This window comes from Drosophila tropicalis, unplaced genomic scaffold, assembly GCF_018151085.1.
Source record: "Drosophila tropicalis isolate 14030-0801.00 unplaced genomic scaffold, ASM1815108v1 contig_443, whole genome shotgun sequence".
NCBI classification, from domain to species: domain Eukaryota; kingdom Metazoa; phylum Arthropoda; class Insecta; order Diptera; family Drosophilidae; genus Drosophila; species Drosophila tropicalis.
The window spans coordinates 3616602-3636173 of record NW_027172907.1 but is presented as its reverse complement, the minus strand read 5'-3'; the positions used below and the strand labels follow the sequence as shown (position 1 = coordinate 3636173).

Genomic DNA, 19572 nt, shown 5'->3' with positions numbered 1-19572 from the left:
GGTTTTTCTTGTTTAACAATAACCATTCGTTGTATAATTAAGTAAATACTTTTGGAGATTTTGTAGCTGCAGTTGAAAATTTAGCTAGATGAAGAGTCCAATCTAATTAAAGTAGCCAATACTTAAACTACAATACGTATACATAATAATATATAATGTATAATAATCCATAACATATTTTAAATATACAATTAATTAAATAGTGTATAAGAGCGAGTGTGTGTGTGTGTGTGTGCGTGAAAAAGATAGCAGATAAACATTCACAGCGCAAATGAAATTCATGTTCTTCGTAAGGCATGCGTAAAGGTCATCCTTTTTTATGTTTGAATGGATTGTCAATATGCTTATGAATGTGCGTATGTAGATGTGTGTGGTCGAGGCATGAGATTGCGGTAGATGATTTGTTGCCAAGGCCTAATTAACTACTACATACAACTACACAATAAAAAAAGGAAAGAAATTAAAGCACGTTTACAATACAATTTCTTGATTAAAACTTTAAAATTAATTCAGCATGCAGCAGCAGCAGCGACTCAAGTGGTAGAACAATATATATGTATATATATATACCATATACATATATATATAAAAGATTCTTATATATATATGTACATATGTAGAATCGTGTGATTTTGTTGTTCCCAGGTAGAGTTGTTGGTGTTGATTTTGGTATTTGTTTTTCTGTTTTTTGTTTTTCTGATTTGAACATCCATCTTGGGATAGCTTAGCTAACACTACTATATTCCTGATCATTCAGCATGTGCATTGCATCTGTCGGTGCAAAATACTTGACAGTGCCTACAAAAAACAAACGGATTTATTAGTTACAATTAATATTAAAGAAAAAAACATATTAGAAACAAAATGTTATTAACTTAAATAAAAAGAATTAAACTATTTTTAATTACTTTTTCAGGACTTTGCATTTAAATTTGGAAAACTATCATATTCATCTGTCGCCCGATCAGCAATTCATTTTCATCTGCTGAACGGATCCATTATTACATCGACTACATATACTACACACATATGCTATATATGCCTGAAGAATCTACATTTTTCATTTAAACCATAAAGTTGTTGAGTTTTCATTTTGTAATCTGGTAAGTAATGGAAAATTTTAGCCAAAAACTCTTTTTCTCTCTCACTCTCCATATTAAAAATTTGTTTATAACAATCGTGATCGGTTCGGTTGCGAGATTACATACAGAAAACGTTTCTCATGGTCAAATCAAATTTATGGGTTTTGGAATTTATTAGATTTTTATTATGATGTCTTTTGATATATACGTTATATATACAAATTTAATAATCTTTTCAAGTCAATAGATTTGATTTAAATACGAAATCTGATATGCATTTTATAAGTCATTAAGTAAATGTGCCAATTTTTTCTATCTATGGCTACAAAATATTTTTAATAAATTCGCTTGACATTAATTGTCGTTGGCCTCTTTCAAATAGGCTAAAAAAATGATGCGATTAGTTGTTTTTAAGAAAACTTTAGTATACTTTACGGAGTTCTTTCTGTGCCGACTACTTATGTTTACTGTAATGAAAACAAAATCTAGTCGGATATTAGTTTTTTTTAAGAAAAAACTAACAATTAATCATACTGCTTTCAAATTGATCAGTATACAAATAAATTTTGGCAAGATTGAAAGTAAAATAAAGCATCAAATTCAGAATACTATGTGGAAATGTTTCAACTTAAGAATTTAAAGTTGTTATTTGTATCGAGTGACAATTTACGAAGAGTTGTCAATCTTTCAACGCTTACAAGTTAGTTATTTAAGTAAGTTTTTAGATGTTTTTGTCATCAACTGGACAAATCGACATCACTAAAACCAGCTTTTGCCTTATTGTTGGCCAACTGGTCCACTTTATCACCCTCCTCCTCCCTCCTCTCAACGGATGCGGTAGACTCTGAGATTGATTCTCTTGCCTTACCATTTTCAACGCCACTGTTTCCATTGCGTTGTAGAAACATTTGAATGATGACATGTATAATGAAGATAATGAAGGCAGCAATTCCAAATATCTCGAATGTAGTTCGTGCACTGACTGAATCGAAGAGTAAACCACCAATTAGACTACCCATTGAGACGCCCACGCCCTCAAAGATGGCACCAACCAGACTCTGTGTAGTAGAATTCAATGTAGATGATACCATTTGGATAAACTAAATCGCACATTACTTACCTGCATGGTGGCCTCTGTGCCGGGTGGTGCCACAATGCTGGCATAAGATGCCATCGTTGCATAAAATAGGCCAAAAGTGAGACCGTTCAGCAGCTCTATTGGTAGTATATACCAGGGATTCTGCAGCATGGAATACAGAATGAAACGTACACCGAATGCAAATAGCACAAGACTCATGACATTCACATGACCCATTCGCTTTAGAATCCAGCCAGATAAGAAAAAAGAATGGCAATTCACCGCCAAAACATTGTATGCCCATTACAAGACCTTCCAGAGTCTTAATGGAACTATCACCCATATCGTAAGCCTTATCCAATTCCTCAAGATAAATGAATAAAAAGTTCCAAATCAATGCCGTTCCAAGGCCAATTGCCACGCACCATAGAAAGAATACTATACAGCGAAATGAGAGGAACATTTGGCCAACATCTCTCAATATATTGGACGATAAATGTTTTTGGGCATGCTAAAATAATGGACAAGAAGGAAACAGTTTATTTAAAGCAGGTGGATTGTGGTCTATTTTCATTTTACTCACCCTCAACTTAGTGGAGGCAAAGAAATCACATCCCATCAGAACCAATGCCATCCAAAAGACAATTGTATAATTCTTATTGACGTCACCCGACGACATTTGATCCACCAATACGCCAGCCAGCAGAGCAAAGAGGCCCCAACCCAAGGAACCGCAAAGGCGCTGCTTCCCGTATAGATGATGCCTTTCGCCTAGAATTCCAAAGCAAATGGCATCGCCAATGCTGACCACAACGGCCATGCCCACCCAACTGATGATCAACATGCCAAAGAAGAACCAAAACTCCGGTAGACCCATTGCACTCTTCGTATTAATCACGGCGCTCTCCCTCAACTGGTTCTTGAGGTAATCATCATGGCAATCCATGCGACAATTGGCCTCGAAGTACTGTTTCTCCTTTGGGCTATAAAGTGTACGATTTTTGCCAGCCACAATTCCATGATCACGGGGTATAAGAAAGTGTAGACATTTCTTGTCATTTTCATTGATCTCCAGAATGTCGTTCATGCTTATCGTCGTACTGAATTCCAGCAAGGAACTATTCCGATCCATCTCACAATTTGCAGTTTCATTTAACCAATTCTCGCATACAATATCCCACATATAGGGCTTTGCGTCACATTTCATATCACAGTTAAGGGTTCGGTTGCCATAATGGGATTCCAAATTGCTCTCCACATATTCGCTGTATGGGGAACAGTGTCTGATACTAGCCACGCCCGCATGGCTATGGAACTGGACTTCGGGCAGTGGTTTTTCAACTGCAGGCACAAACATGATCATAAAAAAGGCAACACCAGTGAGTATTTGTCCGCTCAAGAAGAGGCAACGATGGCGATGAAAACTATGCAGAGAGATAGGGAGAGAGATTTAATTGTAACGAAATGAAATACATATATACATATATGTATGTATGTATATATCTTGTGCATCTTACCGATCTGCAATGTAGCCAAACAAGGGTTTTGCCAGCATTCCAATAATGGGTAAGATCATATACATGGTGCCCACTACCACCGAGGAGTAGCCCAATTGCAGGGCCAAAGTTGGCATAAAGGGTACAACAGGTGCGGTGCCTAAAAAATGGAAAAAAAAATAATGGATACACATAGATAACAGCAAGCAGATGTACATATGTATGTATGTTTGTTAATAGTAGTGAAAACCAAATATAACATGCAAATAGATTAACCCGTTTAAATGTGCGGGTGGACAATAGATAAAACGTGGCCGTCAGACAGAAACACATAAACATACATACATACATAGATATAAATTATAAAAACAAAACGCAACTATCAGATAATGATTTAAACGATAAAAAACATGAAATGTTTTTATCTGTAGTCACATAGTCCATACATACACACAAAATTGGAGCATTTAACTAATAACAAAGTGACTCTTCAATTAATTTGCTAAAGTAAATGAAGACATTTAATTGATTAAAGTGGCTAGGTTTGGACAATAAAAAGTGGCAGCAAGTGGGTGGTGGGAGACTAAGTAGCATTAGCTGGGGTTGTCTCCATCGAGACGTGGCTTTATTCAAGAGTTTATTATACCCTTGCAAAAGGGGTATATTAATTTTGGTCAGAAGTGTGCAACGCATAGAACGAAGCATCTCCGACCATACAAAGTATATACATATATTCTTGATCAGCACGACGAGACGAGTTCAACTAGCCATGTCCGTCCGTCCGTCCGTCTGGATCAACGCAAACTCCTCCTAGACCGTAAGAGCTACAGAGCTGACAGAGCACGTAGGCTTGTATATACTGCAGGCGTTGTATATCTCGGATTCAGCCGGATCGGACCACTATATCATATAGCTCCCATACAAACCCCAAAGTCAGAGAACAGTGACTTTTCTCAATAACTTCGTTATTTTCTATGTTATTATCATGAAACTTTATATTAGAGAGATTATTACGCCTATAAACTACTGTGCCAAATTTGATCAAGATCGGATGACTATATCATATAGCTCCCATAGGAACGATCGGTCGAAAACAGTGACTTTTGTAAATATCTTCGTTACTTTTAACGCGATTGCTTTCAAATTAAACATTTGTTAGTTTAATATATCTGTTAATGACTGTGCCAAGTTTGATCAAGATCGGGTAACTATATCATATAGCTCCCATAGGAACGATCGGGCGAAAACAGTGACTTTTGTAAATAACTTCGTTACTTTTAACGTGATTGTTTTTAAATTAAACGTTTCTTAATTTAATATATCTGTTAATGACTGTGTCGAATTTGATAAAGATCGGGTGACTATATCATATAGCTCCCATAGGAACGATCGGTGGAAAACAGTGACTTTGATCAATATCTTCGTTATTTCCTATGATTGTAGGCCATTCTTTCGCAAACATAAGCCTTTTTAGATAAAACGTTCTTCCAAATTGATGGCTAATAGGTAAGGAAAGAGTTACCAAAAAGTTGCAAGGGTATACAAACTTTGACGCGGTCGAAGTTAGCCCCGGCCCTCTGGTTTTTATTTTAGTCTACACTTCAGAAGAACTTTACTAAATATTAAAAATAAAACAAAGTCGTGCTTAATTTCAGAATTCTTTTGACTAATGCGATTCCGAGAATTGTTTTTTAATAATGTGATTGTATGTACTTTGTATAAGGAAATATATATTCCATGACCTCATAGATTCATTTGGGTTGGAATGAACTCACATTTTCAAGGTAAAAGAAGTACATATATTTTTCAGGATTTAGCATCCCAGAATATTTAAAAATAGCTAAAAATTGAACATTTTTTTTTAAACTCAGCTAAAAGTTGAAAATGTAAAGTAATTGAACCATATAACCTTGCCGCAATAGGACTCAATATTTGCCATGCACGCATTCAGTTCACAGATCCCGGTAGCTCCCACAATAATTATCAACCCCTTATGCATACTTATGTTTGTGTATTTGAATATGTTTCGGTTTTTGGGTTATCTTTTATACACAATACATATTTATATAATTTGTATAATCGACAATAGAATTGTTCGAATTATTCTATCGTTATCTCTCGAGGGACTCGTTTCTTATCTTCACACTTTTGTTCGGGGACATAAGTTGTAAATTTCAATTGTTCATGTACATATATTTTAATTCCCACGATCAGGTTGGCACTATATTTCAATGGGATTTGGAGAAACTCTGGACCAACAAAATACTTGGCTTATGTTTGTGTGTGTGTGTGTGTGTGTGTGTGTGTAAGCAGCCCTAACGCTTTATGGCCCACTCTTGTACACGTGCTTTTGGTCAGCCGGCACTTGTTCAGCTGGTTGTTCTTGTTGTTGTTGGCTGATGTAAGCGTTATTAAATTTCACTCAACTTAATGAGTTAGACTTACCAGCATTGAAGAGAAAGTAATGCGCCTTCATGGGCAGCAGCTCCTTATCGATGGCCATCTTCATTTTATCCGCCTGGACTATGATACAGAAATTATGATCAATTGAATCGCAATTCAATTAAGATCAATAACACACATGGGATTTGTCTGATTGCCTATTTAGGAGACGAGACTTCGTTACCCTGGCAACCGACAGAACTCGCTTATAATTTTTGTCAATTCATTCACAAATTATGCTTACACTAGCATATAAATTCTCACTATAAAATTGAATTCTGGTTAAAATGTTTATGTGTGCGTGTTTGTGTGTATCACGTTTCTTTTGGGTAGTATGTACATATACACATACATATATATGTAATTATAAATCAGACATAATCCACTCAATTACCCTATGTACTTTACATAAATACATGGATGTATGTAATTTGATTATTGTTATCACAGACTGATTTTAGACTGTAGTTATTTAGCAAATTGACGAGTCATTTTATACACATACAAATGTACTTTAATTATGGGTAGTGGAGCACTCTCGGAGCACGTCCGGCAAGAAACGCATCAAAATCTCAACTGAACAACACGATTCCTATTGGACTTTATTTAATATGTGTGCGTGCATAGTTCTTGTTTACGTCTACTACGGCAGTGACGCTTATCTATGGCCCACTAATTAACACATATATGAAACCGTAGGTACGCCCACAATACCAAATATCGGCGGCGGTTGTGTTTGCAAATAAAAATATAAATGTATAGAACAGCTGTTGTTGACCGGAGCAATAGAAATCAGTGCCACCGTTTTAGCCCATTTATGGCTTAGGCATGCAAAATAAAGCTAACATTTTGGCTTTTTTTTTTGCAGAATGCGCCGACATCAAAATAATCTGCGGAACCAGTCTTGAACCAGAGGAAATGTGTCGATTTTTTAAAAACAATTTTCAATTGATAAATTTTTCGTTTTGTACACTGCAATCCAACTTAATGGGCAAACTTATGTCTACAAATGACACTATATGCATAAATATATATGTATATATTGTGTGTATATTCCTAATTCTCAGTCAGCCAAACCAGATAAACGGTTTTGTACATTAGCTTTTGATCTCAATCATAGATGTGGCTGAAGTGCTGCTGATAGACATGTATATAGTTCTCCTTCTCTTGCGGGGTCATTTGGGTGATTAGTTTATCATCGACTTTATCCAAGGGCTGTGGACGTCCAGCCACTAAAACCATGGGAACATCATCGGCATCATCGCCTGAATCGGAGTTGATGTAATTATCGTCCTCGGAATCCAAGTCGGCTTTAAATGAAACTCGAATTACTTTTTTTGAACCAAACTCCGTAATTAGATTTGAAAAAAAGAGCTTTTGACACTTACGCTTCTTGGCATTGGAAATTTCTTTTTCGTCATCACTTGAATTGGCGTCCGAGGACCCTGACGGGCGCATGCCCTTCATATGAGGTTCCTTTTGGCCCGGTTGCTTTTCATGTTGCAACAGAACCGACATAATATCTTCATTCTCTTTGCGATTGCGTTGACCTCCAGCCCCTGACGCACTAGGTGCTAGGCTGTCTGCTTCTCCTTCTAGCGTATCGGTTATTACAGTACTTTCTGTCATCCAAATGGGTCGAGATTTACGTTGAACCACTGCATCCGACGCATCATCATCGCCAATGGTAACATCTACCCGTGTCTCTTCGACAGCAAAGCCTTGATTGCGTGTCGCCTCGCCCGACCAGGCCAGGCCATCAGGACGCATGGGATTCGGTTTAGCTATACCTCGAATGGTATCTAAATCCACAGGTTCTGGTTCGAGTACTTCCGGAGCTAGCTTAATGCCCTCTACTTCTCGCAGAAGATCGTACAGTGGCTGCAACTGCTCATTGAAATGTGCCAGCATGAGGCGCGAATCCTTTTTGGGCATAGCTGCACTATCTTCTTCCACCGAACTATTACAATATGTGCATCGAAACTCACATGTAGCCATGTCAAACAGCTGATCCGCCTCGAGATCCGTAAAGGTTTTCGAGCACATGGAGCACTTAAAGCTGGCACGACTGGTTGCATCCCTTTCCTCCGTCTCCATGCGCTTGCGCATCAGGTCCAATTTGTATTTTACGACATTAACAAATGTCTTGTAGTTGATGAAATAGTAATTCACTTTCTGTGCCTTGCCATCTGGCCCCGTTTCCATTTTCAGTCGGATCTGAATGAATTTGTCTGTGCGCAGGGTAGTAATTCGCGCCCTCAATTGTTTCTTCTCAAACCGCAGTAATTCCCCGATGTCATCCTCTTTCATGCAAGGATTGCGAACCAGCATATCAATGATCAGAGCATCCTCTAAAGAGTAGAAGCCACGCACCACCAAGCGGGCCAACTGCTTGAGACTGCTAGGCACTTCGGTCACATAGCGAACCTCTGTCTTTGAGTTCGAGCCGGCTGCTGCACTGGATGCCGCAGCCGATGTGGATGACATTTTCTATAGAGGAATGGGAATCAGTCAGCGATGGACACACTTACGGATAACGCGCACTTCCAACTTACCTAATAAATGCTGTTCAGATTCAGTTTCTTAAAATCGTCATTGGTGTAGTTTTCCTGAGCAGAAAAATTGTTGATTATTATAATGCATTAAAGCAGCGACAAACAGTTTTTGTTAATATTTTTTCTAACGTCTACGCTTTGCAGAACTGGTCGCCAGCTGCCGCGGCCAGTCGTTGTCCAACACTGTAAACATTGTGGTACTCGCTCACTCATCGATAATTTGCGTTGCAGAATTTAAATCTTTCAGCGGCAAATCAAAAATGTTAACTAAAAATTAAGCATTTGTCAGGGGAAAAACGTGTAACTCCCACTAATAATATTTGGCTTTAAAATTACACCATATTTACATTAGAACCGATCTCTGCTTACCAAAAATATTGCCTGCCAAATAAACGTAAAAGCTGTCTCTGTCTCTGCATAAGCTCCTAACCCTGATCCCCCAAGACCCTTTCCGGCTGCTCCATTTGTTTGCCAACTTGTGTGGGGGGGCTTTGTATGTTTTGTGTGTATGTGTGTGTGTGAGAATGTGGGTGTTTTATATACTTGTGGGCGAGAGCGCAGATCTAGGGGATTACACCAGAATGCACTCGAACGTAAGGCGAAGTTCGTGGCATTAGAAAAAAAAATTTAGACGGTCCTAGACAGTGATGTATGAAATATGAAGTACTTGGCTTGAATAAACAAAGAAGGCAGGATAACAAACCAAATGACTTGTTGGATTTATATCCATTACAAATGCAATAAAAAAACAAGGAATTAAACAAAGTATATTTAGAGCTAACTCGATGTCCTACATAGAATTTATCCCTTTATACTTTAATCCAATTTGATTCGAACTGCGAAAAAATGTTTTGTTAAACCATTATTAGTATTTTGTAAAAATTTGAAAAGAGCGCCTTACGTTCTTTAGTTTAACTTACCCGATAAACGAAGAAAAAAATTGCTCTCTTTTGCGCTCTCTGTTAAGCCAATTTACGCTCCCTTAAGAACACAGTTACATACATAGGGCGGGATTTGAATAAGTTAATATCAATGTAACAATTGGTATTGTATTACCAAAATATGAAAAACTCAATAATTATGATAGTTATTGTTGATTTATAATAAATTTAATAAACACTCAGCACATGTGGGGTTATGTAAAAGTGTCCCCCCTTTTGAACTAAGCCCATGATAAAAGCTTCTGTCAAGTGCGCAGGCTCAATAGCTCTAGTGAGAGTTCCTCCCTCCGTCTGTTCTCCCGTGAAAGAAAACATTTTTGGCCTTTTCTGCGTTTTGCCATTTTCTCTGGCCGCTTTTGCATGCAGTTTGTATTTTGAGTTCGTGCCGCGCTAATGCTCGAATTTTCCTCAGATTTTCCGTACAAGCCAATCAAAAGCGTGCAAATAGTTTTGTGATTGTTTTTTTTGCTTCTTGTTCTTGTTACTTTTCTTTTTTTATTGCATTTTTGCTTTTCCTTGGCGTCGGCGTGGAAAACAACAACAACAACCAGCAACAACAAAATTCGAAAAGGAAGAATTTAGTGTTTAAATTTTTTTTTGTGTTGTTTTTTTCTGATTCAAAAGCAAAAAACCAAAATACAAAAAAGAAACATCAACAAAAAATTGCAGAAAATTTGTAAAATTGCTTGAGACAGGCAAACAGGAAATGTATAAATAAAACAAAAATATAAATATACATATATATATGTACATATAAATAAATACAGAGAATATTATAAAATATATATATATAAATATATAATAACGTATTTATATATAAATATATACATATGCATAAAAAGGTGCGTGTTTTTTATAGTTAGAGCAAGTATGTAAAATATATTTTACAGATTATAAAACAAAGTTGGATTTTCATTTTTGATTATATCTTTTGCTTTGCAAATTCAAACTTTTCCTGCACGTGATTTTATTTTATTTCTTTTTACTGCTGCCCATTTTCCCTATTTGCCATGGTTCCTTAAATTTGTGTTTTGTTGTTGGGCCATCCACCATTCATCCTAACTAACACCCCATTTGGCATGAAGAGCCGGTAACTCGGCTGGCTCGTTGTGGCCAGCCCTCTCCATAATCCCCGCTGCCTCCCTCCCCCAACGAGGGTGGCTACGTCTCTGTTTGCATCCCCTCCCCTTTGCCCTGTGATGTCATGCCCAGCGATTTGGACATCGGCATCGGCATCGACATCGACATCGACATAATGGTAATAATAGAGTCTTTAGACATACTGGCGCACTGCCCATCCTTTTGGCCAGTTTCCGCTTTAAGGTTGGACAACATTGATTTGCAATGGACAAAACACACATTATCGTTCATTAATACGTTGACTATGCTAGCGAATTAAATCTATGTACATAGACTCATATGTACTTATGTATATATGTATGTATGTATGTCCTTATGTACACATAAAATAGATAGATAGTCGGCCTACTGCAAATCAGGTCAAAGTTGCATAGTTTGACCCAGATATGCGTCACTGACGTACCAGCTGGCTGGTTACAGGATTCATTTATTGAATGCCAACAGTTTTCCAATTGAACACAAAGTTCTTGTCTTAAATGTTGTGAAAGAATCGCAATCTACGTTAAGTTATTAAACTTAAGTTATTATTATGAAAAGAATATTCTTGTATGCAGCCAATTGACAAATTTGTGTTTTAATTATGTTTAAGTTTTTAATTTAATTAGAGTTCTATTAAGATAAGGAGATTTATCGTAGAATTGGAATAGTTTATACTAGAAATGGGATAGTTTATCTCTTAAGTTAAGAAAGACTTTGTTGAAAATTGTTAATATTAATTGAAAGCGAGTATTTAATCGATCTATTAATTAAATTCAATCTAAAGAGCCTAAAGATAGATAGACATACCAATTTGATGCATACTTTAAGGAGTTTGATTAAAGTTAGAACCTGTTTGTAGGCTCTATATAACAAAGTGTGTTACCTTTCTCGCTATCTCTTTCTCTTCCTCTCACTGCTTCGCTCAGCCCCTTTGTTTTTTTACCCACTAACTTGCCTTTTATATGACATTTGCCTTTGTTTTGTTCGCATCTTTCTTGTGCCCCTGCATTCAACTAATCGCAACTCTCCAGCTGTGGCGAATAATGGGAAATGGCAAATGGAAAATCAAAAGCAACACTGAACTTGAGAGCAGGGAAAATCCACAATTTATTGACTTTCGCCTTATGTGTCGTCTAGTTTCTTTTGTTTCTTTCGTTTAGATCAAAGCGCAAATGGGCATGAAACAACGGGGACGAAAATCGATAATATTGCCCTGGTACTGGGTGCTAGAGAGCAGAGCCCTGACACAGAACACCGATTTAAAGGCAAACAACAGAAGCAAAAAAAATATATAAATCCAACAAGCACGCGAAAGAAACTCGAACCAAAACTCCAAAAATAGACAGGAGCCCAAGCACCGGATAATGGGAGGACGGTTGGGGCGGTGAGGGGAGCATAAATATGAAATACGCACACATTGAGAAACTGGGAGAGAGTTAGAAAGAGACAAGGGGAATCAGATCCAAAGAGAAAGCGAGAGAAAATGAGATAGATGAATTGAGCGATAGAGAGAAAGAGAGAGAGAGAGAGAGAAAGCAAGAGCAAGAGAGCTCAGCTTGTTTTGGGGGTGGCTTTCTCTTCCCACCTGCGACGCCCATAAGTATGCATCATGTTTTGTACCCTCCCCATACTCTCATTCATATACGCAGCGAAAACAAACTTTTTCAGGCCCATCCGCCGACTATCCATCCGGGTGACGGTCCAAGCGGAATGCACTTACTTGCCCATATTAATCAAATTACTTTGATGTAATTACACTTTGGCGAGGCAACAAAATTTCTTCTTGCATAGTTTCCATGCTGAAAAGAAAACTTTTAGATTTTCATTTAAATTCAATACAAAATTAAAATAAATATAACAACAATTTCCAAGGCAAAAGAATTTCCGTGTTCATCAGAATAAAAAGAAACGTTTTTTTTTTTAGAAAAGGATTAACCGACAAAGTTTGTCCATGATACCGGATACACTGGAATTATTTGAATATTGCATCTACATAAATTCAAAGTTTAAAATTGATGAGCAATGATATTCCATCAGATTTATTCTTTAACTGTATTGTAGATATTTCATTGACTAGTTAATTTAGGCTTTTGTTTTAGGTAAATTTGTAAATTATGCTTATAGGTGGGCTTGCCCCGCACATTTTTCTCTTCTTTGTGTGACTTATGAAGAATGAAACTGTACTACTTTTTAAGTGTCAGTATACATACAAAGGTATGTACCATATACGTACAGACATATGTACATATGTAGGTATGTGTATGTAGGTGTAGGTGTATGGTGTGCTGTATATACCTCATACTGTGAGTATGTGCCACAAACTTAACCTACTCTAAATTCCGTTTTGAAATGGCTTAATTTAAATGCCCTGAGCCAGGTTTATCTTTCTGCTCATAAAGCGAGCAAAGGACTTGTGGCATGAAAGACAATTTAATTGCCATAAATACGCGAATTTTTAGAGTTCTCAAGGTGAAAGCCTCTCAACGTTGATGCCTCTGATGATGATGCTCATGATAATGATGATGATGATTATGATGCTGATAATGTAGATGCATAGTGCCAGGTGCCTCTTATCGTTGCGGGTCCACTTCGCTGCTTCGTTGAGCGTTTAAATCTTTGCATTTGTCTTCAGTTGTCTTTCCGCTTGGACGTGAGCACAAACAAAGGGCTTTGTCTTTCAACTTCCCCCTTTTATTTTTATTTTTTTCCTATAGGTACGTGTCTCTTTTTTGCCTTCCTTCTGTTTAGCTGCCACTCTCTGCGAAATGGCAGGCATACCTGCTATTGCTATTAATGTGCAAATAAAGTTGGCGAAAGAGTATATAAATATTCGGTGTACATGGTATTACCATATTGCCATAGGTTCTCGGTGTTTTGGGCTGCTGAAATTTGATTGTGCTGCTACACAAATGCAAATACAAATACTCGTACATACACAAATTGTTGTGCACAAGACAAATACAAATACAAATACAAATACGAATACAAGACAAAACAAAATAAAGTAAAAGTTAGTTGGTCGTCCTTACAAAGCAGCTTAGCTAACTTCCCTTTTTGTCCTTTCAAAGTTATACAATTTTCTCCTTGACATGGGATTTGTAATCGGCATTAGTTGATGCGTTGAGTTTGTAATGAATTTGGCACTTTTAAGTCAAGTTGACGACTTTTGTGATTTCACCCCACTCAAACACTAACCCTAATCCTAACCCTAACCAAATGCATTAGAACTTTCTACAGCAAGACAGCAATTCAAAAAAAGTCTATGAATTTAACATGTAAACCAATATTTAATTCTAAAATCTAAAATCTGTTAGATCATATCTTTATGTTGGATAAACTTCTGCAGTCTGTCAAACTATTTTGCTCAACTGACCAAATTGTTTCCGAAAATCGAGTTTAAAATAAATTTTCCAAATATTCAAATGTCAATTTAAAATATGATAAATTTCAATTTAATTGAGATATCAACAACTTAGAATTCGGTTAGAAATTGGCGAAAATACAGTCTAAGGAATATATGTAGAATAATCAGAAGATTATTTTAAAAATATCTCAAATAATCTTTAAGTTTTTAGAATTCTATCAGTTTTTTTTTTAAGAAAGTCATCATTAAAACTTTGAAAACTAAAATTTGCTGAATTTAAAACATTCACAAAACATCTTAATAAATTTTTTCGTAAACAAACAAAAGATGGCGAAAAACTAGGCAAAATTCATAACTATATCCTTAATAAAAAAAGCATAAAAACATTTGATCGATTTTACTAAAACTTTACTTTACAAACCTCAAAAATAAAACAGCATTGTAAAAACATAAAGAATTTAACCTAATTTTAAAGCTAACCCCATATTGTTGACCATCTTTTCTATTGGATTTGAAATGGCTAAAAAGTAACACAGAGCTGTGCATAAACGATGGAAAAGTGCACAAGTTTCTCATGCAATGGTTGGCTGTGCCTTTTAAGTGGAAATGGAACGGGGGATGGAAATGGGATTGGGAGTGGGTAAGAAACGGAAAATGCCGCAAATTTATGGCCCACATTCATTATTAGCATGGCAAAGTCGCCGGCTTTTGGTTCTTTGGTCTCTGGTTGCATGTCATAACCCACAATCTTTCGACCATATTTTATTCTCTGCTTCTTTCTCCATTGCCATTTGTGCGATTTGTTGTGGCTGCACTCAAACTTTGACGATTAAGCTAACAATGTATTTAAACAACAATAACAACAGTAGCGAATAGAAAAAAAAAAAACAAAACAACAACAAACAAAAGTAATAGCAAACAACAACAACAACGATAGCGAAAAAAAGTAAGCCAAGGTAATCTGGGCACGTGGTGCATTGGCTTTACCAATTGCAATTTAAGTCAAGAAGTTTATAATTGGCATTCATGAATGGCTCTAGAAAAGCACAATATACACATAGATACATGAACATTATTGTATATTAAATACTATATAGATTAACTATCTAAAATTTTGTGTATTTTTAAGAAATTTACTTGGAATATTTTCATATTTACGTTCTTGGTTCGGATTTCCTAGGCCGGGCTTACTTCCCATGTGCTAAGAGTGTGCAAAAAGCCATTCGGCGTCTATTTGAAAAAGACGTTAATAAGTGTATTTGCCTAGTCAATGCTAATGTTTATATAAATGCATTAAAAAATCACAAAGATATTGACAAATTTCATTCTCAAACCGACCGGACAGACAAGTCTGATTTGACTTCTTCTATTAATGCATTCTGCTTAAGGAATTTTAACGTTTATAGTTTTTCCATTTTCTCACTCTTTTACCAAAATTTTTAGTTTCAAAAGTAAAAACAATATTCTAATAGAGAATGAAAGAATTCACTATATTTTTTTATGCGATTTATTTATTAATGTGATAACTCTCGATTATTTTTGATCTTATTTCAGATTGATTTCATTTGGAAACTATGAATTGTGTTGCCCACATGTAAGGGAACGGTTGAGAGGTGGTCGAGTGGTGCAACCAAAACGGGATAGTAGGACTAAGTGCAATATTGCCTAAAAAAGTGGGAGAGGGGAGGCAGCAAAGTGAATTTGTTTCAGCATACGATGTCTTCGATTTCGGCGCAGGGAGTGGTCGAACGAGCCTCCGCCGAATTGTCGAAACGTATTAACGGTTTGGGATTGCGTTCGAAGCATCACCATGGTTCGACCAGTGATGGCACATCTTCTAATTCGACCTCTAGTGCCGCGTCCAACACAACAACATCGACTGGCAAGACCTCAGTGATGGAGCGTGTAACGAATGCTCTTTGTGGCGGTGGCAATAGCTCCAACTCCAACTCTAACTCCTCCTCCTCCTCCTCCTCTTCGACAACTGTAGCGACTGCCACAGGGCAATCGACGCCGGATAAGCCATCTCGTGGTAATCAGAGTTCCGTTACCGGTGTTTCTATCTCCAGTGCACAACAGCAGCTGCAGCAGCAGCAGCAACAACAACAACAACAACAGCAGCAGCAACAACAACAGCAGCAGCAACAGCAGCAACAACAACAACAACAGCAGCAGCAAGTGGCACCAGTTTCACATCTAATGCAACAACAAATGGCCGGCTCCACACTGATCAATTCAAATCATTTGATGAGCGGTGCTCCAGCGCCACCAGCCGGCTTACCCTTGGGTGCTCCACCCACGCCGACAGTGAAATCGATTGCCAAGCAAATGAATATTACAATTCCAGGCGGTAACTCGCCCACATTTACCACCATGGGCATGGTGGCGGCCCAAAAAGCCGCTGCCGGTGGCACTGGGACTCCCTTGCAAATGCGCAAACAGCTGCCCAATCCGCATATGCATCATCCGTACAGTCAGCTCAATGCATCTGTCGTGGATCAGCAGCAGTCGGCATTAATACTCCATAAACAGCATCCGCCCCATGTGCCGCCCCACCCGCCTCTCACTCATATCCACAGCATCGATGCGTTGCTGCTCGATGATCGCTTCCTCAATCGATTTTTCCAATACTTTTCGCCCTACGAGCGGCGTGTGCTTGCCCAGGTGTGCATCAAATGGCGGGACATATTGTACCGTAGTCCGCGCTACTGGTCCGGCCTATTGCCCACACTCCAGTGCCGCGAACTCCGCCAGATGCCCAGCTGCGATCGGGGCAAACTATACAATTCGCTCATACGACGTGGCTTTCATGCCCTGGGTCTGGTTGGAGCCTCCGATGAGGATGCTCTCGATGTGGTCCACTCATTCCCGCTGGCCTCAAAGCATATACATTCGCTCAGTTTGCGCTGCTCTTCGATAAGTGATCGGGGCTTGGAGACACTACTGGATCATCTACAGGTAAGTTCTATTTCATGTCCTTCTACTACCTTAAAACACATTTCGAATTGAATTTATATTCAAATGTCAGCAAATTAGAGAAGAGATTTATTTATGCATCAATTTGCCCCACCAATTAGGGACACCAAAGTGAAATGAAATGAAATGTAATGAATTATGACAAGACTTTGAAGTGATTTGCGCCTGAAATTGATCGCATCAATTCATTACTGAATGCCGAATGCATAGCCCCATCTCGTTCTCTCTCACACTCCTGACACTCTGTCTCTTGATGACACACTTTTACCCATTTCTGACACGTTTCATTTAACAAGTTGGCGTGCCGAACAAATGCTCAAAATAAAATATCAAAATTTCAAATAGTTTAGCACCAAAATGTTGCCTCTCTCTCTATCTCTCTCTCTCTCTCTCTCTATCTCTGTGTGTTTAGATTTATTTTTGGTTTCACCGTGTGACTGACCACTGTCAATTTGTGTGCTTTCCACGGTCATGGCAGACTTCAACCAAAAATTCTGTTTGCTTTATGTAAACATTTCCAATCAGGACACATTTAGAAATGTTTTTGTTACTCGATTCCTGCCAACAGTTAACAATTATTTATTGGATTTGGCCAATTCTACACAGAAATGATGAAACTAAATGATATTCCTTACAATTATCGCACAACAAACAAAAACGGTTTTGTCAGCAATATTATTTTTTCTGTCGGTTGTGTCCCTGTTCTCTGATTTTAACCAGCCGATTTGAATCCGAGATATCCTGCAGTCGATTTGAAAATCGTTTCAAATTGGACAAAGTTACATATTCGGAAGGATAAAAGTTTTTATGAAATTTTGAAGTAACATTTTTGTCAATTTCCTTTTTTTTTTTTTTTTGGTGGAAAGTGTTGACAGTTATGACTATCTAAGCTCATCCGACTATTCTCTTTATAGTTTGGCATATTTCTTCTTATTTCTGACCAAAATAAAGAATACCCTTACATTAAGTAATAGTATAATTGCTGCCAGTACAATGCAAACGAGAGAGAGAGAGATAAAAGAAGTAAGCAAGATTGGAGGAAATAAAAAGCCTTCAAATATGTTTTGATCTGGCGGATACTAAATTATAATGAAATTACATAAGCCTCCTATACTCTGCTACTTACTATTTCCCTTTTACTTATTCTCAACGGGTTAGCTGGGCGTAGCCCGAAATCTAATTTGGCAAAACAAGCGAAACAAGTGGCATAATGAGTAGCTACTCAGTGAAACGCTGGTGGGCCGAGTCACTGACTGACTGGCTGACTGGCTGGGAAGTAGGCATTGCCCCAGGTTCATCTATGAAACTAATCTGTTCATTTCAAAAGCAATCTGAATTGAGAGTGTGCTGCCGCCTGGCAATCTATCAGGAGCTCAGTATGAGACAGCCGCCAACGGAAATGGCAGAGAACCAACTGCAAATACAAATAAACACGTACACATATCCCAGACACACCACACACACACACACACACACTGACAGATAGACAGACAGACAGACAAACTAACACTCACAAATCAGTAAAGTGGATAATGTTGGCAGCATCAACATCATTCAGTTCACTTTGCTTCTGAATTTGTGGTTGGTACTGGCAGCTTGTCAGCCAGTGAGTTGATTTTCTCTGTCTCTCCATCTCTTTTGCTCTCTCTCTCTCTTCCTCATTTTCTCTACTCTCTTTCTATATGTGTGCCATTCATACAGTCACTTCTTGTTGCTGATGCTGTCGGAATTAATCCAATGTGAATGCATGTCATGTTTATGAGCCTAGTTCAACCTATCTTTTCGTCTTTCTCTCTCTCGCTGCTTCTACTTATCTCTACTTCTCTCCCTCTCTTAATGTGTGTGTGTGTGGCAAACCCAACAAATGGTTTGATTGCAAATTGTTGTCGCTGGAAATGTCAACAACAATGACACGCAAGGGACAGCAGCAATACACAAGAGTACAGAGAATTTGACCTTGGGGTTTCACAACTGACTGAATATGTAGACCCCTTTTCATAACCCATTCCTGCATCCATCTCGCTCTCTCTCCCTCTTTAGATCTATGCACATCGGCATTACCAGGGACAATTTTTGCTGTTATTAAAATGCCTTGCGAATGCAACGTCAACGGAAATGCAGCTACTTTTTAAGTTTTTTCTGCATTTCATACATATTTAATGGTCAATGGTAGTGGCAAGTAGCAATAGCCTACAATTCCCTTTACATTCTTGTTGTACATGCTGTCTTTCTTCTATCCTTTAGTTGTGCTCTACTGCGGCAATTTCAACTTTGAACGAGAGCGAACCCCATTGACCCATAAAACTATGCTACAGTTTTTTCCCCCCTCTCGTATGTATGAAGAAATTAAATGAAAATACTTATGCATGTGTTGGCATAAGCGAATACTTTAGATTCTCGTTTTTGGCTTTATAGGCATTTCAGAAAAAACCAATTTGGTTTTTATGTTTACATCTGAACCTCAACTATCAACTGTTTTGTCATTTCCACAACTTTTCCCATCAGATCTGACATTTTGG

The 19572-nt window shown here is 37.7% G+C and overlaps 3 protein-coding genes across 5 annotated transcripts in view; 1 reads left to right on the top strand and 2 right to left on the bottom strand.

Annotated features, from left to right (window-relative positions):
- Positions 1 to 630: 630 nt before the first annotated feature.
- Sugb (Sugar baby) lies at positions 631 to 6845 on the bottom strand. The gene is given in 7 exon segments (XM_068286056.1): positions 631 to 798; positions 1951 to 2140; positions 2203 to 2427; positions 2429 to 2671; positions 2744 to 3584; positions 3678 to 3816; positions 6102 to 6845. Coding segments are annotated over 7 exon segments (1776 nt in total). The 5' UTR covers positions 6166 to 6845; the 3' UTR covers positions 631 to 724.
- The window catches only part of LOC137573952 (F-box/LRR-repeat protein 16), a 39557-nt gene continuing 20929 nt past the window's right edge, over positions 945 to 19572 (top strand). Inside the window, exons 1-2 of one of the 3 annotated variants that reach the window (XM_068286052.1) lie at positions 945 to 1103; positions 15632 to 17035. In XM_068286052.1, coding sequence (XP_068142153.1) covers positions 15794 to 17035 — 1242 coding nt within the window. In that variant the 5' untranslated portion in view covers positions 945 to 1103; positions 15632 to 15793. Of the gene's footprint in view, positions 1104 to 9979; positions 10463 to 15631; positions 17036 to 19572 lie in introns of those variants that run through there. The other 2 variants (XM_068286051.1, XM_068286053.1) reach the window with 2 other exon arrangements.
- TfIIEalpha (transcription factor IIEalpha) lies at positions 7022 to 8813 on the bottom strand. The gene is made up of 3 exons (XM_068285955.1): positions 8654 to 8813; positions 7487 to 8588; positions 7022 to 7408 (listed from the first exon to the last, which is right to left on the bottom strand). Exons 2-3 carry the CDS (start codon positions 8583 to 8585, stop codon positions 7209 to 7211), a joined length of 1299 nt encoding a protein of 432 aa, XP_068142056.1. The 5' UTR covers positions 8586 to 8588; positions 8654 to 8813; the 3' UTR covers positions 7022 to 7208.